Source organism: Phocoena sinus, chromosome 7 (genome assembly GCF_008692025.1).
Source record: "Phocoena sinus isolate mPhoSin1 chromosome 7, mPhoSin1.pri, whole genome shotgun sequence".
NCBI lineage: Eukaryota > Metazoa > Chordata > Mammalia > Artiodactyla > Phocoenidae > Phocoena > Phocoena sinus.
In genome coordinates, this window is record NC_045769.1 from 87,480,392 (window position 1) to 87,500,819 (window position 20,428).

The following is a 20,428-nucleotide window of genomic DNA, read 5'->3' on the forward strand; positions in this document are numbered from 1 at the left end:
CAATATCAAACGTGGTCCTCTGATTAGGACGACTAAATATCCCACCGAACTTTGAAGTAGCATTGATAGAAATGAGACTTGAAAATGGGAAATCAAAATGCACATAGGGGCTGCATAGGAAATACCATTGCTTAGAAAACATAATTAGCATCCACACTACACCCAAGGCTTGAAACTCTGCAGGTGTTATTCAGAAATGGTTCTCGGACTGCTTACGCGGCTTTCAGTTATACAAAGAGGACTTGTAAATTATGGCAAGACTGGTTCATTGTGCAGAGTTGGATGGTGTTACCATTCATGTTTCAAACACATATGCTTCATAAAATGGTCCACCTTAATTTGAAAAAGGTATGACTTGCAATTATGTCAGCCACATACATTTATTTGCAGACAATTCATATTGATCATAACCCAACCTTACGATGACCTTGAGGAAAGGTAGTCTGTGACGAGTATAGATATTGGGATCAATACCGGAGTGCAATCGACTGCACCTAGTTACTGATACATGATGTATAAAGGTACACTATTTTCAGAAACAAAGATAATAACAGCTCATTCAGTCAACTCTTTGTAAAGGTTTAATATTGATACATGTAGTTATAATGACATCCTAGGGCATTTTCAAATGGTGGAAAACAATAGGGTGCAGAGTCGCTGAGCACATCAAGTAGGAAGAATCATTACTTTCCAACTCCAAATAAGAAATTCCGGGATATTTATGTCAACATTGCTGAGAACTAGGGTACTCTCTAAGCCGTGCAGAGAGCCCACGATTCCAACTGCTGCTTTGCTTCAGTTTTCTTCTCAACGTGCCAGGTCTAGTGAAGCGAAGCACCCCATTACGCGGGAACAAAGCCTCCAGGACCACACATTGTACGTTAGTACTACCCTCTCTTGCACATTTGCCACGGAATTAGCTTGCCTATCCACAGGTATAACCAACTGTAATCATGAGGAAGAGAGCATTTGGTCTCAGCACATCTGCTCCACGTTGATGCATTCCCCTCCGCTATGGAAAGTTAAAAGAAAGGATGTTAACAAAAATTTCCCCCAATTGTTCCTTTCTCTTTGCTGGGAATTCCACAGAGTGAGCACTTGGCAAGTTATGCAGAACCTAAGTAAATAGAGTCCATTGGCAAAATGGTAACAGGTTGTGCAGCTTAATTGGAGGAGAGAAGTTCAGGAGCCAACCCGGTGTCTGCTGCACCCAGTTGGTAAATTGTGCCTGTGGTGAGAACAGAGTGATTTTGCAGTAAGCTCATTTTGGGTAACTAGTCAGCCTGTTACTGCGAGCCAAGAAATATGCGGATTTGGTTTCAGTATGTTTTTTTTTTTTTTCTCCTTTTTTTTCAGTGTAAAATATATTTCTATATCTTGAGCTTTGTTTATCTTTTGCCAGTATGATTTTAGGAAATCGATGTCAGCACGCTGATATTGTCTTCCTAAGGGAGGGAAATACTAAGAGACATTTGTGGCTATTAAAACCTGCAAACAGAAGGAAAAGGCTCCTGTTCGCATGGATTCCACTGGAACGTTTTCCCTGAATGCTTAAGTTTCTAAATTGATCCCTGCAGTTAATCTCCTGGTCACATTTCTCAAGCCAGATGCTTTTTTCACACGGTCTTTCTGTTTTTCGTGCCATCGTGTCATTTGCTCCCTCCTTTTGCCTCTTAGATGCTCACGAAGCTTTTTATTAATAAACCTGTGTTTTCAATACAGTACTACATCAATACACCTCTGAGTGGTTCCATTAGTCAGCATTCTGAAAAATCCTATGCTCTATTGAAGAGCTGTGAATCTCCATTATTGCTTCCCATAGCACAAATAAAGGACACCTTCTTACCTCCCTGGCATCCTCTGCTAATTTTTAAGGGTGAATGCATACGCTGGCACAGGCGCTTTGAGGTGCTGAACTTTGTGGGTTTTTTTTTTTTTTTTTTGGCTGCATTGGATCTTTGTTGCTGTCGCAGGCTTTCTCTAGTTGAGAGCGGGGGCTACTCTTCCTTGAGGTACGTGGGCTTCTCATTGCGGTGGCTTCTCTTGTTGCAGAGCACAGGCTCTAGGCGCGCGGGCTTCCATAGTTGTAGCACGTGGGCTCAGTAGCTGTGGCTTGCGGACTCTAAAGCACAGGCTCAGTAGTTGTGGCGCACCGGCTTAGTTGCTCCGTGGCACGTGGGATCTTCCCGGACCACGGCTTGAACCCATGTCCCCTGCACTGGCAGGCAGTTTCTTAACCACTGCACTACCGGGGAAGCCCTGAACTTTGTGTTTATGTGCCTGGGGAGCTTCACTGCCACTGAAGACACCCTGAAACACCTATAATCAAAGAACATGCTAATTTAAGGTATTAAGAACCAATTTACTTCAGGTCGCTTCAGCCTTCCCTTTTTCTGAAACCTCTCACTAATCTAGTGGGACAGGCGAATTCTGGACTTCAGAATTTTCCGTTCTGGAGCTGTGTTATTTGACTGCAATGTGTTATTAACGGACACTAAGAAAATATAAGTAATTAGAGCGATAAGAAAGATTTTTGTATACATCAGACGAAAGGAGTAGAACCACCTTTAGTACTAACTAAAAAATTTTGGATGTTTACTACCTAAGACCAGGGTGACAATTACATTTCTGCAAGGCTGTAAGAAAGGATTTGGTCAGTAAAAGGTGTGGCTTCTTTCTACTCTTATGATTTTCCCAAGAGAAAGCACAGTGGAAGTTAGAAGAAGGGCGAGCTTGTGCAGTGCGGGATGGCAGCTGGGAGGACTGTCTGAAACTGGCTTTGCCTCTCAGTCTGGGTTTCCTCGAAGGGTCCCTTTGAAAGCTACAGGTGCTATATATTTGACAAGAGGAAACTAATTTTTCATAGCACTAAAGGTGCTTTTCGTAAAGCAGATTTAGGAATCCTAAGAAAAAAAATTGTAGTAATATCTCAGAAATCCCTGATCACTCTGGGACCAGTCACTTTATATCTGGCATCCTCAGCTCACTTCGTTACAGGTTTCCTTATTTGAGGGATACCACAAGCAACTCTACTGAGAGTTTCAGATGGTCCTGCTTTGCCCGTATCTGCTGCCTTGCCTCTGGGCTCTGACCAGGGCCCTTCCTGCCTGCCTAGATGCTAACTAACTCATTAGGGACATAGGCCTATACCCTGCTCCAGATCGATTTTTGCTGCCAACCTTCTACTTTAATTTCACTTTTGGTTGGTATCTCCACTGAGAGCAGGGAGCATTCAGCTGTGGCCAGGGCTCTGTGAGTTTCCTAGCACCCAGCTGCTCTCTGCTGACTCTACCTGGGCTAATCCACCCAAGCTGGTCTCTGGCCTGCTTCTTTGATTGATCGTGTACCGTCCTTAGCTAAAATTTATCTTCAAGATTCCATTTCAGTTATATGTGTCCCTCTGCCTCTTCTCAGTAACTTCTATGGTCCTTGGGGTGCTAGGGCCTATCGTAGTGGGTCATTCCACATGGGTCTGCCTTGCTGGGCAGCATCCTTGCTCCAGATTGTTCCTCGGAGCCCACGTCTCCATTAAAACTCCAATATTTCATTTAGTTGGAGTGATTCTATATGTTGGATTGCCTAATGAGGAATCCCCGATGGACAAATGGATTATTCTATTGGATCTAAATGATATTTACATTTTAATAGGAATGCAGAGAAACCTCAAAGATTTACTCAACATTGAGGGGGTGGAGAAAGGAGATTATTTTAAGACTTTTGCATCTTTTAGTAGCAGTCCTCGAATGCCACTCTAGTCCAGCTCTGTGTAAGGTCAGTCACCGGCACGATACCCCAGTAGGTCTACACATGCCACCGTAACCTGTGTTAAGAACAGCAGCAGAAGAAGACAGTGGAGCGGATTTTAACTGAAGGTCACAGACGGGCATTCCACACACATGACGTTTAATTTAGACCCTGAACCTCCCTGGATTCCCACTAATACCTACGTTCAACAATTTCTACTTGCTGGAGGTGTGTCGTGAATTGTACCTTCTGGTAATTCAGTATCATTATAAGTAAATGGATTTCCTTTGCTGGGGGCCCTTCACTCTGACAGGGACAAATCATCCTCGGTGAGAGACAGAAGAAACTGAGGAGAGGTAAACTCTCAATGACTCTGCTCACCCCAGCCTTGCCAAGCAAGTAGGAACACCAAGCTGACGTGATTATTTTTCTAGGACTCAACGGCTTCAGTCCTTCGATAACCCTGGATTCTGGGGCTGGAATCTCAAATGCTTTAAGACACACAGAATTTTTTTTTAAGGCAGATTTCCCATTTATCACTAAATAAAATTGCCCTCTGAAGAAGAATACCTTAGGTAGATTTTCTGCTAGGTTCTACCTGATGAAAAAAAAACAAAAAACCTTATACACATTCAAAGAAGACTGCAAAATTGCAAAAGCAATAGTACTTTTCCATATTAATTAACTTCGAATTACAGCCGCACTCTTAAATAAGTGCATATGACATTCATGGTAATGTTAAATTAATTCTTTATGATCAGTACTATTGCAATCAATACTAAATGAATTCGTAATGATAAGATACTTAAAATAAAGTGTTACCACAAAAACAATAAAAAAGACCATCATTATCCAAGCTATAGCACACTAATAAAGTATTAGCTCAGTAAGCTGGTGCTATCCATGACAATCAATGGCAGATACTTAATTTATTTCTGCTTGCCCATGTCTTGCTTTTCCCGTAAGGGCTGTGTAAAAGCATAGTCTTTTGATTGTACTGTAAATTATACAGCGAGGAAGAGCTACAGTACTCTTATTATTAAATAATTTTGCTGGAGCATTTACTTTACATGTCACCTCTCTGCCAAAGAGTTCCTTTTTTGCCTCTATGTCCTCCTCATGAGTCATGTAATTTTTTTTCCTTTTCTTTCTTTTTTAATGTCCCCCTCTCCACGCTTTCTTTCATAGATGAGGATATTTGCAAGGTGCATGGGGCAAAAATCTTGAAAATGGCTTTACTGGTCGCTACACTTTGACTTTTTCATTTTGATGCTGCCAAAAGACATTGTAAGGGTAGGAATTAATGGCTATATCACATCTGACCTTTACTATTCAACAAAGAATCAATCAATTATGAAGTTAAGAAGCAAGAAAGATCTTCTGTACTTCCTCCCTCCTCCCCTTCCTCCTTCCTTCCTTCCCTTTCTTTCTTTCTTTCTCCCTTCCTTCTATTATAAGAACTATTTTGAGCATCTCCATATGTCAGATGTATGCTGGGTCTTGGAAATACAGACAGAAAAAAACATAGTTCTTACCTTCTAGTTTAGGTAGAGTCATGGAACAGGTACTGGGCTTGGTATCAGATCTGGGCCAAATCTTAGCGCTTTCACTTTCTTCACTGTTTGATCTTAGGCATTGTGACAGAGACTAATTCCATTTCAAATTCCTCTTTCTTGGGACCATGAAAAGCTATACGTCCCAGCAACTTTGCATTTAAATAGGATTGTATGACTAGTTCAGGTCAATTAATTATAGGTAGAAATTGTGTGTGTTACTTCTGGATGAAGTCAATGAAACACTCCTATGTAATTCTCCAGTTCTCTCCTTCCCAACCTATAAGACGACCTCATGTTGAGGTGGTACAACCACAAAATGGAAGCTACCTGGAAACTAACTAGAGCCTTTGTAAAGAGAAAAGCTGCTATGGAGAGGTACCCAACTTGTGGGTGACTTTGTGTGATGGACACACAAATTGTGTTTGCTTCTTTTGTAATTGTTTGCTACTGTAGCATAACCTAAACTATCCTAACCAACACAGGCATGTAACCTCTCTGAGCATCTGTTTCTTCACCACAACACAGGAACAATATATTTCTTACCTGCATAATGAAGTTACTGAGAAAATCAAATAAGATAGTTAACACACAACACACAAACTATTTCAGTAAGAATTATGCACTGGTTGGCCTTGTCCACTCTTAGATTCCAAAATTGTAAATCAAATAATTTCATAAGATCCATTTGGCCCTGGTATAAGACTCTCACAGCACCAGGAAATGTTGTTTAAAGATTTTATAAAAACAAAGTGGTCTGTTGAAGATGATGAAAACTCACTCTCTGTAATGGGAGTTATATGTAAATTACCACCACTGTGGGCAATGATGTCTGTCTTCCATTTTTCTTCCTCAGGGCCTGATGATACTGTTATACGCTGTCCTGATCTGGAGCTTCATGAGCGAGTTCCATATTCTCTACCTCATAGTCTGCACCAAGATGTCCAATATTTACTTAAAAGCTTTTGTTGCTAAGCTTAGATTTTGTTTGTGCACTTACTGAAACTACAGACTTTATTTGCCAAGATTTTAAACATCTATTTTAATGGGAAGTTTTGCTTCCTTCTAATAGTCTCTGCATATTTAAGTTCTGTCTGTGTTTTCTGCCTACCTACCCTGAGAGCTGGGTCGTGTTCTCTTTGTTGGCTTTCTCCTCTCCATGAAAACTAAAATTCCATCCAGGTACAAAATGGGATTTTAAAGCTCTCTTGATGGAAGAATTGCTTTTGTCTGTATTCAAAGCTCAAAACTGAGCCACTGCCCCACCTCCCGCCCTATAAGACCAGACAGCTTTGAAAGTGGCATCTTGAATTGTACTGTTGAAATCTCCACAGTTTAGTTAGAAGCCCTATACAAATGCAAATTTAAATCAGAAGTATCATATTAAATCAGTATTATTATAGAATTAACTGAGGATATGTGAATTCATTCAGTCATATAGTCGTTCATTCATTCAATAGACGTTTCTTGAATACCTACTGTGTGCCAGGCACTCTTCTAGGCACTGAGCAATGCAATGGTGAACAGTCATTTGTGTCTCTGATGTCATTAAGTTTATATTCAAGGAGTAGGGAGCAGATGGTAAACACTAAACACAGGATAGCTTCAGATGATAAAAAGTACAGTGCATGGTAGAGAGACACTGAACATAGAGTGGGTGGCTATTTCAGAAAGGGTAGTTAGAAAACAAGTATCATCACTGAGTACGTGATGATATTTGGCTTTAACCTGAAAGGTGAGAGCAGAACTATTTCTTCTTATTAGTTACTGTAGGCATCATGCCTATGGTTAGGAGTTTTTCAAGGGCTCACGAAAGTATTTTAGACCTGAAGAATGTTATTGGAGTTAATTTAGGAAAAGAGTACTGCAAAACTGAAATCAACATTACTTATTTAAATGCATACAAAATGTCTATTGTAACTAATCAACTATAACTCAACTGTTCTCATTTTCTATAAATTCCATTTAATGTGAGTATATTTTAATATATTTGATCTGATATGCTTAGAACCCACAAAAATCTCCTTGGCTGAGAAAGAGCTAGCTGTATGAGGATCTTGGGGAGGAATATCACAGGCAGAGAATGTCTTGAAACAGAAGTGTATTTGATGTGATTGAGGAAGAGAAAGGAAGATTTGGCTAGAAAATAGTGAGTGAGGGAGAGTAGTATATGAGATGAGATTGGAAACAGATAGTTTCCAGATTGTGAAAGTTTTATGCAGGGTAAAGAAAATGGAGAATACTGCTTCTCAGCACACTCTTTTTTTTTTTTTTTTTCTGGTTCAGTGTTGTGGGTGTGAACATGTGTGTGTGAGCACTTCTTTCTTTTTTCACACGTATTTGTGTTTGAGAAGTTGTTAAGCAAGGGATGAAGGATATTAGTTGTTTTCTTATGTGCTCTGGCTGTTCCTCTACATAGATTATTGCCTTGATGCCTTCACTCATATTCTTAGACCCAAATATTCTACTGTATTTCCACGTATTTACCATTCATAGACCAAACAAGACCATCCCATAGACTAACTGACTTTATGGTGGTAGATTCTTGACTTTCGGACTGAGCCCCAATTATATTTGTCTTGTTTTGTTTTATCTCATGTCAACATGGCTGGTTCCCAGACTTCAGGGAGGGTTTCGAAGTCACGGGGAGCCCATAGGGAATTTGGACAGCCATCGAATGGAGGAGCCAGCCACCTCTTCTTGCCTTGTCATGGGACCAATCTTTCACTCCAGAGCGTAAGCTCCATGCGTTTGCTCCAAGTGCTGTGTCATTCACACTTATTTTATGATAATGTCCAGTTACCACTGAATATGAAAAATATCTTAAAATAATTGCTTTATCAGGTATGGCTCCAAGCTTTCTTTTATGCCATTTGGGGGAGGAGGCTGGGGCGATTTAGTGCTTTGCCTGCCAAGTCACAAAACATCTTTGCTGCTTTCTTTTTCCCTTCAATTGTCATTGAAAATAACTAGTCATAATGCCTTTGTAAGCCCCGCCTGGCCTCAGCTCTGCGTAAATCGTGCTCCCAAACAGGGCCCCTTGCTTTAGAGGTCCCATTGTGGCAGTGATTTAGGTAGAGGCGGGATCATGAATAAAGAACACTCACCCTCTCCTTCAGAGGCAGGGCGAGAGAGAGCCCGGGAGAGCCCTTCCCAAACATCTCTTTTCAGCACCACTATTTGGCTAAGAGCTTTAATTTCATTAGACAAATGGGGGCTGGGTTTTTCCATGCATCTCAGCCTCCTTTTAATGTGTAAATTACATAGGATTTGCCACTCATTACAATGGTGATATGATTATTGGCCTCAAACAGACCACACTGCACCGGGCCCCCAGTGATAGGCCAGCTAAGAAATGGCATGTGTGGGAAAAATTGGATAGCACATGTTTTCTGATCACCAGCCCTCAAGAGAACTGAATTCACAAACGTGAGGCTCCACTTCGTTTACTTCAAGCAAAGTTGACTTCTGGGTGGAGGTGACATCATGGTAGGGAATGAGGTCGTTATGGGATGAGAGCTGCCTGGGGCCAGAAACAGGGGCCCAGGGGAAAGCTTTTGGGATTTGGAGGTGGAAGGCACAGCCTTGGCTGGTTTTTTTTTTGTTTTTTTTTTTTTGGTATGCGGGCCTCTCACCGCTGTGGCCTCTCCGGTTGCGGTTGCGGAGCACAGGCTCTGGACGCGCAGGCTCAGAGGCCATGGCTCACGGGCCCAGCCGCTCCTCTGCACGTGGGATCTTCCCGGACCGGGGCATGAACCCGTGTTCCCTGCATCGGCAGGTGGACTCTCAACCACTGTGCCACCAGGGAAGCCCGCCTTGGCTGTTTTTTTAAAAATTAATTAATTTTCGGCTGCGTTGGGTCTTCATTGCTGCACGCGGGCTTTCTCTAGTTGCAGCGAGTGGGGGCTACTCTTCCTTGCGGTGCGCCAGTCTCATTGTGGTGGCTTCTCTTGTTGCTGAGCACGGGCTCTAGGTGTGTGGGCGTCAGTAGTCGTGCCTTGCAGGCTTCTGTAGTCGTGGCACGCGGGCTTCAGTAGTTGTGGCTCATGGGCTCTAGAGCGCAGGCTCAGTAGTTGTGGCTCACGGGCTTAGTTGCTCTGCGGCATGTGGGATCTTCCCAGACCAGGGATGGAACCTGTGTCCCCTGCACTGGCAGGTGGATTCTTAACCACTGAGCCACAAGGGAAGTCCTTGGCTGCTTGACTGAAGACAAGTCACTCAACTCCTCTGAACCTCAGTTTCCCTGTTCACGAAATGGGGATCATAAAGTCCCTGCAATACCTGCAGGTTACTAAAGAGCATCATTTTTATGAAGCTCTGCTACATAGGACTCTGCTAGGGAATATCACCCCCACTGTCTCACTCATTCTTTATAGTAACCCTCAGAGGCGGCTCTGGCTAAGCACTTTAAGGAAAGTTAAATAAGCTAGTGCAGCCTCTCGCCCTAAATGCTCTGTGGGCATGGAGTTTTGTGAGAAAGTTTACAGCTTGGAAAATGCTACAGAGTATGTCCGCTCCTCCTTGACATGTTGGTAGCAACCTGCAGTGCATGTTAGCACACCTAAAGGCCCTGAGAAGCTTCTTATGAAAATGTTTTTTGCTTGTTTGATTTGTTTTCTAATCCAGAATTTCTGACTAGACCACCTTCCCTCCTCTCCCACCCTAGCAAATGTGTCAACCCAACTGCCCAGGACTTAAGTCTTCCACAGAGGCAGTGACACCAGGGCTCATTACTGACTTAAGAATGAAGAGGTAGTAGAAAATCCATGGGTCTCTGTTAGAAGAATACCCTCTGCTTGGAAGAAGCTGGCAGAAAAAGACACTTTCAAGAGCAAATACTCTGTGAGTTCATAATCATGATGGGAAGCTCATCCTGGCAGAACTAGGCCACTATTTGGGCATAGTGGGGGAGGAATTTATTGTCCCCTCCACCCAAAGGAAAATTTGTTCTAAAAGGATGGACTGCAGGACACTGTTTCTACTTTCTCCCATTCATTTATTCACTTTGTAATTTTTTATAAAGCCCAATATATCCCCCATCTATGATCTATATTATGCCAGAAATTTAGACATTCAGCTACACAAGACTCCCTACTAATCCAAACTTAAGCACCGCTATTTCACTAATGGCTTTTAACACCACCATCTTTTTCAGAGTCCATTCCTCAGAACACTAGGTCAGAAAGAAGATTGTAAATGTTCCTGAAAGATCCAGTACATAGGCATATTTGCTGGGGGAAGGGATTTCATTGGGAATTCTGGGTTAATAAGCAAATGAAATGTTTTGTTTTGTTTTGTTTTTTTAGTACAGGACATCTCAGTGCTTTGAATGTGCATGGTGATTCTCTAAGAGTGTGATGAGGCTAGGTGAGTGGTGATAGCCTGTAACATCTTCCAAGCTATATAGTTAGCCAGAGAATTCTTTGTCCGTGGAGCAAGTTTTGGTAGCAATGGCAACCTCTGAGAGTTCTTGTAAGAAACAAATGAGATATGTTGATAATATTGCCTAGCACAATACACACGTGGTAGAGATTCAGTAGACGATGTTCTCTGACAGCTATAGGATTCGGGCAGGTCTTAGTCTCTTTACCTACCTTTAAGTGTGCTTTGTTTTCTAATCTAACTGTGACCTGGGCTGGTTCCTCGATCCTGGTTCCCTTTGTTGTTCCCCTCTGGGAATAGAAGCCAGCTTATCTCCCACCCAGTACTTCTCCTTTCCCCAGATACTGCCAGAGGACTGGAGCTGGACTATATCTAGTATTTTGTCCATTGACCTCTTTGAATAACAGCTCAGGCACTGCTAGATGCTGAGAAGGACTTTCCCCCAGAAAATGTGCTGCCCTGTCTCACATTTTGATCAGAAATTTCAGATGTTCATGCAGGCTTGGACTGGTCTTGGGTTTACTCTCTCTCCGTGGACTGTACAGAATGCCCAGCTGCTACCTCTCCACTCTTGGTTCACTCCATCCTCCACATTGAGAGCTCCCAGTTTGCTACATGGCCAGGTCTTTGTGGACTTGGATTATCTTAGAAATGTTCTAGAACTATACCTTATTTACAATAGTAACTTTGTGCCTGCTGTAATGCAGTGGGAGGTGGCAGGACACAGCTAGAACTCTCTAGAACTACTGGATGATTCTCTTTCTGCTCTGCTAAATGCAGTTGATTCTCTTCTACTTAATTCCCTGTTTGCTTCCTAGAAACAAAAGATGACTCGTGCAGAGCTGTAACTTTGATCATTTTATGAATACTAAGATAACTAAGTGCCATTTTCACCAAGTTTCTGTATTAGGGAGAATAAATCCTATAAATCTCACTCTTTTGAGTGACTCATGTCTAAAATCATGGTTGCTTCAATAAGACTTGGGCTAAAGTCATTTGCAGGTGAGCTCTGAATACCAGACTTACTGCCAGGAGAAAATAGCTTTTGACCAAGAGTCTTCCTGAGAAAACTTACTTCCCTGCCTCCAATGCTTCTAGCAATGATCCCAGGGAAAATTTCAGGATGGAGCCACTTCAATGACACCTGGAACTAAGGGCTGGATGCTGGAGGGGTGTTATCTATGGTTGGCCTGTAGGCTTCTCCCTAAGGTGGGGTTTCTTACAGATTAATCTCACATTCACTGGCTTGACCATAATCCTGCCCACTGAGGGTTACCATGGTTTCTGGGAGCTCTGAACCCCATCTGGATGGAGTTGGCATCACTCCCCAACAGCAGATGTCAAGGATAAATACATGAATATTTGGATTGCTGTGCTGAGGCCAGTTCGAGGAACAGGATACCAGGGGAACAAACCTGGGGGGTGGCAATAAAATCACTAGAGGTTGCTTAGCATGGTTAATACATGGAGCATCAGAGAAAGTGACCCCCTGAATTTCAAACAACTCAAGTTCCAAAATCTGAAGAAATGGGATATGAGGATAAGAGGATTAACGCATTGAGATTTGAGCAGTTCTTTATATACTCTGGCCAGGAGATCTCCCAATTTCATTTCTGTATCCAAACACTATACAAACAATTAGGTTTATTTCAGGTAGAAGAATGATGGTGCTCATAACTGGAGGGACAGAGAAAGGATCCCCTCCTCATCTGAATACAACATAAATGTTGATAATTTATTCATATTCCCTTAAAGTATTTGTGACAAAGGACGTGGTTAAAAGCCATGGAACAAAACACAGCTAAATGACCTCCTCAGAGAGTAAGCCTATAACCTTGGTCTTAACTTGTACAGAATCACACTAAGAGCAACAATTGAGCTTTTCCTACCTGCATTCTGAAAATTTCAGTGATTGTCAACTGTCAAGCAAAGGCTTCATTCTGTGCCCTAAACTACTGATGCCATTTTATAAATTCTTCATCAAAAGCTTTGAGGGAAATTACATTACATAACGCAAAATATTTTTATTTCATTATCTTTCCCGAGATCAATGAGTTTCACTTTCAATCTTACTACATTCTGGACTGCTGCAGATGGTGTAGGTGGCAAACGTTACACATTTGGTAAGAAAACATCATGGATATAAATACCCTTGTCTTTTTTCCTCAGATCAGTGGAGAGCTTTAAGAACAGGATAAATACCCATCTGCCTGGAAAATTGCCTGGAGGCAGGATGATGGACTAGATGTCTTACTTAGATTCCTTCCAACCCTCTGATTCAGAGCTCTTCACTGTTGCCAGCAGAGCTAGTTCTGGTGGGATGCATCCAGGACTGCAGACCCTTCTGCCTGTGTGCATAAGGCCAGAGCCTGAAGATTTTTCACTGAGAGTAGCTAAGAACAAGCTCTCCTTTTGATCTCCTCAGAAATATGCTGCTTCTGAAATGCTCTCTGCTCTATGGACTTCACTTGAAGGTGTGGGGCTCTAGTAAATGATGAACGAATGACTGTGAATAGATTTTGTTGGAGGTGGGGAGTCACCCTTGCAGGGGTCCAGGCATCTTTGTGATGTATGTGCATTTAAGGGGCGTGGCATGGAGCCTAAAGATTTTACCTAAGCTCACCTACCAGGTGATGGCATATTGGTTGTTATAGCTAACTGTTGATGGTACTCCTCCCTGTGCAGGTGCAATGTGGTGTTACAATGGAAGTTGGGAGCCTCAGTCATGGCTAAAATATTCTCATTTACAATCCTAATGAGCAAAGAGACAGCAGTATGCTTTTGGGTTGATTTATACATGTACGTGCATGTTTATTTTTGTTTTTATTTAATTTTCAAAGCAAGCCATACTCTCCTTAAAACATTTTTAAGCAAGCAGAAATGTATGAAGACTAAAACAAAAATAACCCTAAATTCCCCAACCCAGAAATAATCACTGTTGACAGTACAGCATACGGTCGACACGCAACACTTGTGAGTGGACATACTGAGCACTTGAAAAATTGATGTATGAACCCCTCCCACCATAGCATATAAGTTGCCCCTGAAAAATAGGGTAAATTACAATGGAAAATGTAAGAGTCTATTTCAGAGCACTTTAATTTTTCTTTAATTTTTCACTTCATGAGTAGTTTTTGCATTCTCTGGCATCCAAGCTAAAAAAGCTTCATGAGTTACTTTGTGTTACTTCCTGGGTAGGGAAACTATGAACCCATTTATCAGGTGCCCGACTTCCACCAGCACCATCACTCCATTACTGTTCTAGACATGCTACACCCTTTCCATTTCCATTATCAGCACTAACGGCTGATTTCTATCCAAACCCATCACCTTTTCTTTTCGAGAATTTTTGAAAAAGAAATAGTGTTTTCCTTTAAATAATTTAAATCACTTTGCAGAGTGTTACTTGATTTGTAACAATAACATCATTTTGAGAAGTGGCTGCTGGTTGGCTGCCCAATTATATTTGTACTCTATGTAAATTGACACCTCCACACTGGTGCAGTACACTTAATATTTCAAATTCATACATTGGCAATATAACTAATTTATATGTTTCATGGACTTTGAATTGCTCACGATTAGAAAAATTGCATATGCATATGTTAGAATTTTACTATTTTTCTCCCTCGACTTTCTGTGTGTGTGTGTTGGTGTGCCTGTGTGTACAGTGTAGGTATAGTTGCTGCATGTTAGATTTTCTTTTACTTAAAAACTCTCAGTGGAAGATTTTTTCCAGTTTGTTATTAATATCAATTATTTTATTTTTGATTGATTGATTGATTGTATGTTGTTTGTCTCACCCACCAAAAATAGACACATCATAAGAACAGGAAACTTTTTGTGTGCTGTTCATTGTTATATCCCCAGCATCTAGAATAACTCCTAGCACATAATAGGTGCTCAATAAACATTAGTTTATTGAATAAATCGCTGACTAAAATATTCACTGGATGTACAATTATTGACTGCTTAATGTTTCCTAATAAATGTGTAGCCAAAGCTTATTAAATATCCTTTTGTTGTTGACATTAATACTACATAGTATTTTTATTATCACAACCAGTGTTCTGAGGAACAAATATCTTGGCCACTAGTTTTGATTTTTCTTCAAGAATAGATTCTAGCAGTGGAATTACTAGGTCAAATCATAAGAATTATGTGAAGTTCTTACAGCTTAATATATTTTGTCGATTTTCCCCCTCAGAACACTAGTATAAATTTTATTCTCACAAGCAGTGAATGAAAAATGTACATCTCATCACATCCTTGCTTTATGGAGTGATTTTTCAACTTTCTCAATTATGGAATTCAAAGGAATTCCATTTGTATCATGGACATTAGATTAGTCAAGATATCTCTAGTTGCCGTAACAAAAACTCCCAAATCTCAAAGCAGTAAAAGTTTTTCTCCAGTTCATGGCATAGTCTGACATAGCTCGAGTGACTCTTCTGGGCAACTATTCTCCAAGCTGGGACCTGGGGACTTGGGGATTTGAACTCCTTTAATCTACCACCACTGAGTATTTCACTTCAAGATGAGGGTGTGTGTGTGTGTGTGTGTGTGTGTGTGTGAGAGAGAGAGAGAGAGAGAGAGAGAGAGAGAGAAAGAGAGAGAGAGAGAGAGAGAGAGAAATAGTGAGAGAGAGACCAAGTGGGGTGTTTTATGACCTGGCTAGAAGTGGAATATATAATTCTGCCCACATCCCATTGGCCAGAACCCAGTCATGTGGTCCTACTCAGATGCAAGAGCAGTTGGGAAACAGAGTCTTCCTGAATATCTGGTCAACAAATGCACCCTATCTTGAAACATTCTAAAAATACCTTCTTTCAATTGTTAGATTGCTGAAGAGTGTAGGGTGCCAGTTAGTAGATCTGATGCCCCCAATTCTGATCAAATGGTCTACACACTCCATTTCCTATGCCATTGGCCAGCCCTTGGCCCAGCAGTATTCGCAAAATAAAGACAAACAAATAGAACAAGCACCAGTCTTGTCAAGAATGTTGTTGCTTGTCCTGCAATTGAGGAGGAATGCTTCTCCATTTACCCACCTTTAGACTTCGCTTTTGATGTCCTGGAATGATTCCAACTTGCATAATTGTATTCTGTTGATCTAAAATTCCCCTGTAGTTTCCTTTGGATGAGCTAGCCTTCATTTCCCCCTCTACACATTGTAGCATAGTGTTACTGGCACCCAGTGATCAGTGATCACTCTCTTCCACAAAGAAGCTGGTTACATTTCACCACCAGGAAAGGGACCCCTGGGTAAATATACAGAATCTGCAGGTTTCCTTGGTCCCTTAAGCATAGAAAACATACATTTAATGGATTAGTAAAAATAGTGACTTAAAACTCTAGGTGTTGGAAGAAATTAGTTATCTTCTATTGTGTTATGAATTTAACTCTAGAAATTAAAAAGAGAAATTATCTTTGCAAAAAAAAAAAATATATATATATATATATTGCGGTATATGGGCCTCTCACTGTTGTGGCCTCTCCCATTGTGGAGCACAGGCTCCGGACGCGCAGATCCAGCAGCCATGGCTCACGGGGCCAGCCGCTCCGCGGCATGTGGGATCTTCCCGTACCGGGGCACGAACCCGTGTCCCCTGCATTGGCAGGCGGACCCTCAACCACTGCGCCACCAGGGAAGCCCCAAGTAGTATATTTTGATCCAGGAAATAACACTGTACATTTTCTGTTGCTAAATATGAGATAGTATGATATCTTGAATAATATCTATGGGATCTAAACTATGGTATTCCCATAGCAATATGTTTGCCTCTATCCAAAATTATAAACTCTTGCTCTCATGGACTTCAATGAATAGAATCAACATTTAGAGAACTACTCTTTTTTTTTTCCTCTCAGGAATATTCATTTTACTAAGCAGTCTACCTTAACCCCAATTAAATGTTTATGTGTGCTAAAATTGTAAGGGACAGTATTAATTTTCATCCAGAAATGAAGTATTGCTTGGTGGTGGGCGATTCTGTTAAAAACTGAAGGTCAATTTACAATTAAATGGTCTTTTAACAAAGTATCAGAATAATGTAATGCTCATTGGGGTGATGAAAGCAGGAAAAAATATGGCTGTTGAGAAGTTATTAAGGTTGAGCTTGAAACTTGTAGAGATCTTTTATTTTTGTCTAAAACAATATTTTTTTAAAAATACAGGCTTATTTCTGATTTATGAATTTCAAAGCTCCCATAGCCAAAGGAGGGAGATTTTCTAACAGTAGGGGGTTATCCTATTAAAATTCATCATGATTCTCTTTACTGAAAGAAGTAAACAAGAATCAATTTTCTTTAGTTAAGAAGTTGGCTGAGATGCAAGTTGATCCGGGTCAGACTTGATAGATTCATACGAAATGTTTACAAAATAATTCAGAATCAGAATCTACAATTTACCGGGAATTCTTACCCTTTTCTTTTTCTCGAGCAGGGGGAGACCGTGAGAGGAACTCTGTGTTAGGGAAGAGAAGGAAAGCCCCCTAACACACTCAAAAGGCTTTTATAGCTTTTAATTTTGCTAAGCCACTGATACATGGAAGATGCCTAGTACTGTAATTATCTGGCTAGATAGATGTAATTGTATCTATCAAACTAAATAGAACACTGTCAGATGACAGCCAAGATTGGATTGTCTTTAAGGGTCAGGCAGAAGCCTAGAGTGACCTCACTCCTCCCTTCTCACCAGGCCTGCTTTCTTAGTCTTTGATGGGGACCCATTTTGCTAACCATCCAAAAGCATATACAGTAACACTGTCTTTTGCTCTATGCCAACAGCCTCCCTAGAGAGCACGCTCAGTTTCCTTGTGCCCAGGGGATTAAGCCTGCCCAGGCTTCCCTTGTATTTGAAATGTATGATATTGATATCAGTGCTTAGGGAGAATCAGGCCTCTGCAATGAACAGATCACGCCTGGCTCCATGAAGTCTACATTGCATGGAGAGATGTATAGGCTGGGTGGACAGAGGCCAAGTCAGGCTTTTGCTCTGGAAAGCAAGTGTTAGGTAATGAATTAAAGAGTTTGTTTCCTGGCCTGGTCCTTAATATTCAGGACATTTTCATGGGATAGATAAATAGATTTGAAAACTTCGGAGTGGTTTTACATTTGGTGTATCAGCAGATCATGGCCATCTCGTAGGTGCAAGCTCGGCTATCAGCATTAATGCTTCTCTGTGATGCTGTCTTTAAAACCAGCATACACCCCCTCCCCCTTGCTCATTTATAAGCAGTTGGAATCTATTTTCATGGAGTTTCTCCAACCAGGATCATGTCCAAGCCATTTTGGGTTTTTTGAGCCATCCATACTATATTTACTGTGTTTAGTGAAAAGCTGGATTCTCCCCGTGCTAAGTAGCAAACCCATGATGGTTGCCACTTATATTCCACCAGTCCTGCTGCATTTAAGGGAAGAGACAAAACACACAGAAAGATGTGAGGTTATTAAGTGAGCTACTTCATTTCCTCATTCTGGGATGCGTTTTCGGTCATTCTTTGGTCACTTGCTGCCACGGAGGCTTACGGTTCCCACTGTTGGTAGTTCATGCTTCGGATGGGAACAAAGCTCGACTGGAAGCAGGTCTGCCTCATGCCTTTTAGCATAAAAATGCCGATACTTCTGCATATGCTGTGCGCTAAGCCAAACCAGGTTCACGCCCCTCTGCCTGGGCTTTTGGAAAAGAGTCCCAAATTGTCACATGTAAAAGGGACATTTCAGTGCTGATTTTTATTTCCATGAGATTAAAAGTGAAACATGTAACCACAAAGCTGGTTTATGTCATCCCCCTGTCGGAGCCAGTGGTCATGCCAAAAATTAGATATTTGATAGGTTTGTGAGAGAAACAGATGCAGAAGGATGCCATTCCCACAATTTAGACTCCTTATCTTTAAGCTAGAAAGAACATTCCAGATGAAGAAAATCTATTTTATTGGCTTTAAAAAATAACAAAGAAAATGTAGAAATAAAAAAATGCTAATTTAAAACTGATGTCATTCTTGGGGGCCTATAAACTGCAAATCAGTATTTCTAATTAAAAAAAAGTCATTCAAGATATGCTTACTTGATGTTTACATTTATGCTGCATTTTTACCTCAGCCTTGGTCTTATAATTGAGAGAAAATATCTATAAGATATATTCACATATAGTAAGTAGTATGTGAATATAGCAAGAAAAAAAAAATAGAAAACCATAAACCTCCAAAAGGCTAAAACATCCAAAAAGTATTCTCTCAGCTTTTTTGGGGGAAGCATTTTGTGTCCCATTCTTTTTATTTAATTCTGCCAGCTGTCTGCTAAACAAATCTAGCCAGGTGGGGCTTACAGCCCATGACTAAAAAACCACTAGTGCAGCTGTCCAGCTTGCCCAGAGGAAGAATTCAGACAAATGGCAGGAACGAAAAGATTGTTTTGTTTTCAAGAAAGTAGCTACTGTACCTTCTTTGGGTTCAGCTTTTTTTTTTTTTTTTTTTTCTGTTTGCTTAAGTTAATCCATTACTTCCTAAGGTTTTATGGTAAAATAGAAAACTAGTATCACCCTTTAAAAATCTTTAGTGTATTTTTGTTATAATGAGTTTATTATGATTTTCCCTTAAATAAAGGCTGTCTTTTACATTGCAACCAGGTAGTGAGTTTTCCCTTTGTTTGTTTGTTTTTTTTTTTTTTTTGAGAGTTACTGATTGCTAAATCTTTCTTTTCCTGACTCTTAGGTGGGAACGAGTTATTAGTGAACTGCGACGGAATTTTATTTCTAAATATCGCAGAATTAGAGCTATTTAAAGGTGAAGGTTGGCATGGCTTATTCATGAGCAGAGAACAGAACAGGCTTCTTTGCACTGCATCATCGGTCGACCTCAACTGTGAATTTCCAGTCAGCAAATGGGCGCTTCATTTGGTGCGTCTGAGCAGAGGACGACAAGGGCTGCGCTAAAAATGATCACGTTGCCATATGATCTACAGCTCCATTGATGACAGATCAACGCGTAAACCACTCAGTTACTTTCCCCACTTCTTTGACATTTGTCAATTCAGTAAATCTCAACGTTTTCATCCATCCTGCCTAAAATTCTTATTATCTCATGAAAAAGGCTGATGGAGTTACAGCTGGTTTTGGCCTTTGGTCCTAGCACCTGTTCCAGAGATGTGACACTCATATGCAGGATTAGGACACGGCGCTGACTGTAGCCAGACTTTTGTAACCCTCCACAGGGAAGTTCTTAGGATGCCAGCGTACTGATGCCCTTCACAGAAGCACCCGGGAACTCAGCAATCTTTGACGTGCAAAGTGAGATACTTACCACTTCCATTAGCCAGCTGTGATTTGTGTATAGGCTTAAAAGAGAATGAGACTGAAAGACACAGCAAGCCTTTTTTTTTTTTAGCAAGGGTACATATTCTACAAACTGGATGTTTCGCTAAAGCTCAGAGCAGATTTGGCAAACCAGATTTGGCTAGAACCAGGAGACTGACATACTCAGTTACCTTACTCTGCCGTTTATAGCGACACGAGGAAACAACGCCTGTAGTCTGAGCTGTACAGACCAAAATGGTGTCCAGAACAAGCAGGCGAAACCGGATGACTGCTCAAGCAGCCTTTATTTCCTTTGGTTGTATAACAAGACAGGAGTGATATTGGCCTGGTTGTTCACAAACCAAAAAGAAAGAAGGCCAATTTTTCATGAGAAATTGAAGTGCTGATGCAGAACTACCCCTCACAGTTTGTTGTTATTTAATGAAGAAGGAGT

General features: G+C 41.0%; 1 protein-coding gene across 1 annotated transcript in view; it reads left to right on the forward strand.

Moving 5' to 3' along the window:
• Positions 1–19,926, forward strand: part of GTDC1 (glycosyltransferase like domain containing 1) — a 505,179-nt gene extending 485,253 nt beyond the window's left edge. The window contains exon 12 of the mRNA XM_032637181.1: positions 19,394–19,926. Within this exon, the coding sequence (XP_032493072.1) occupies positions 19,394–19,463 (70 nt within the window). The 3' untranslated portion in view covers positions 19,464–19,926. The remainder of the gene's footprint in view (positions 1–19,393) is intronic.
• Positions 19,927–20,428: the final 502 nt, after the last annotated feature.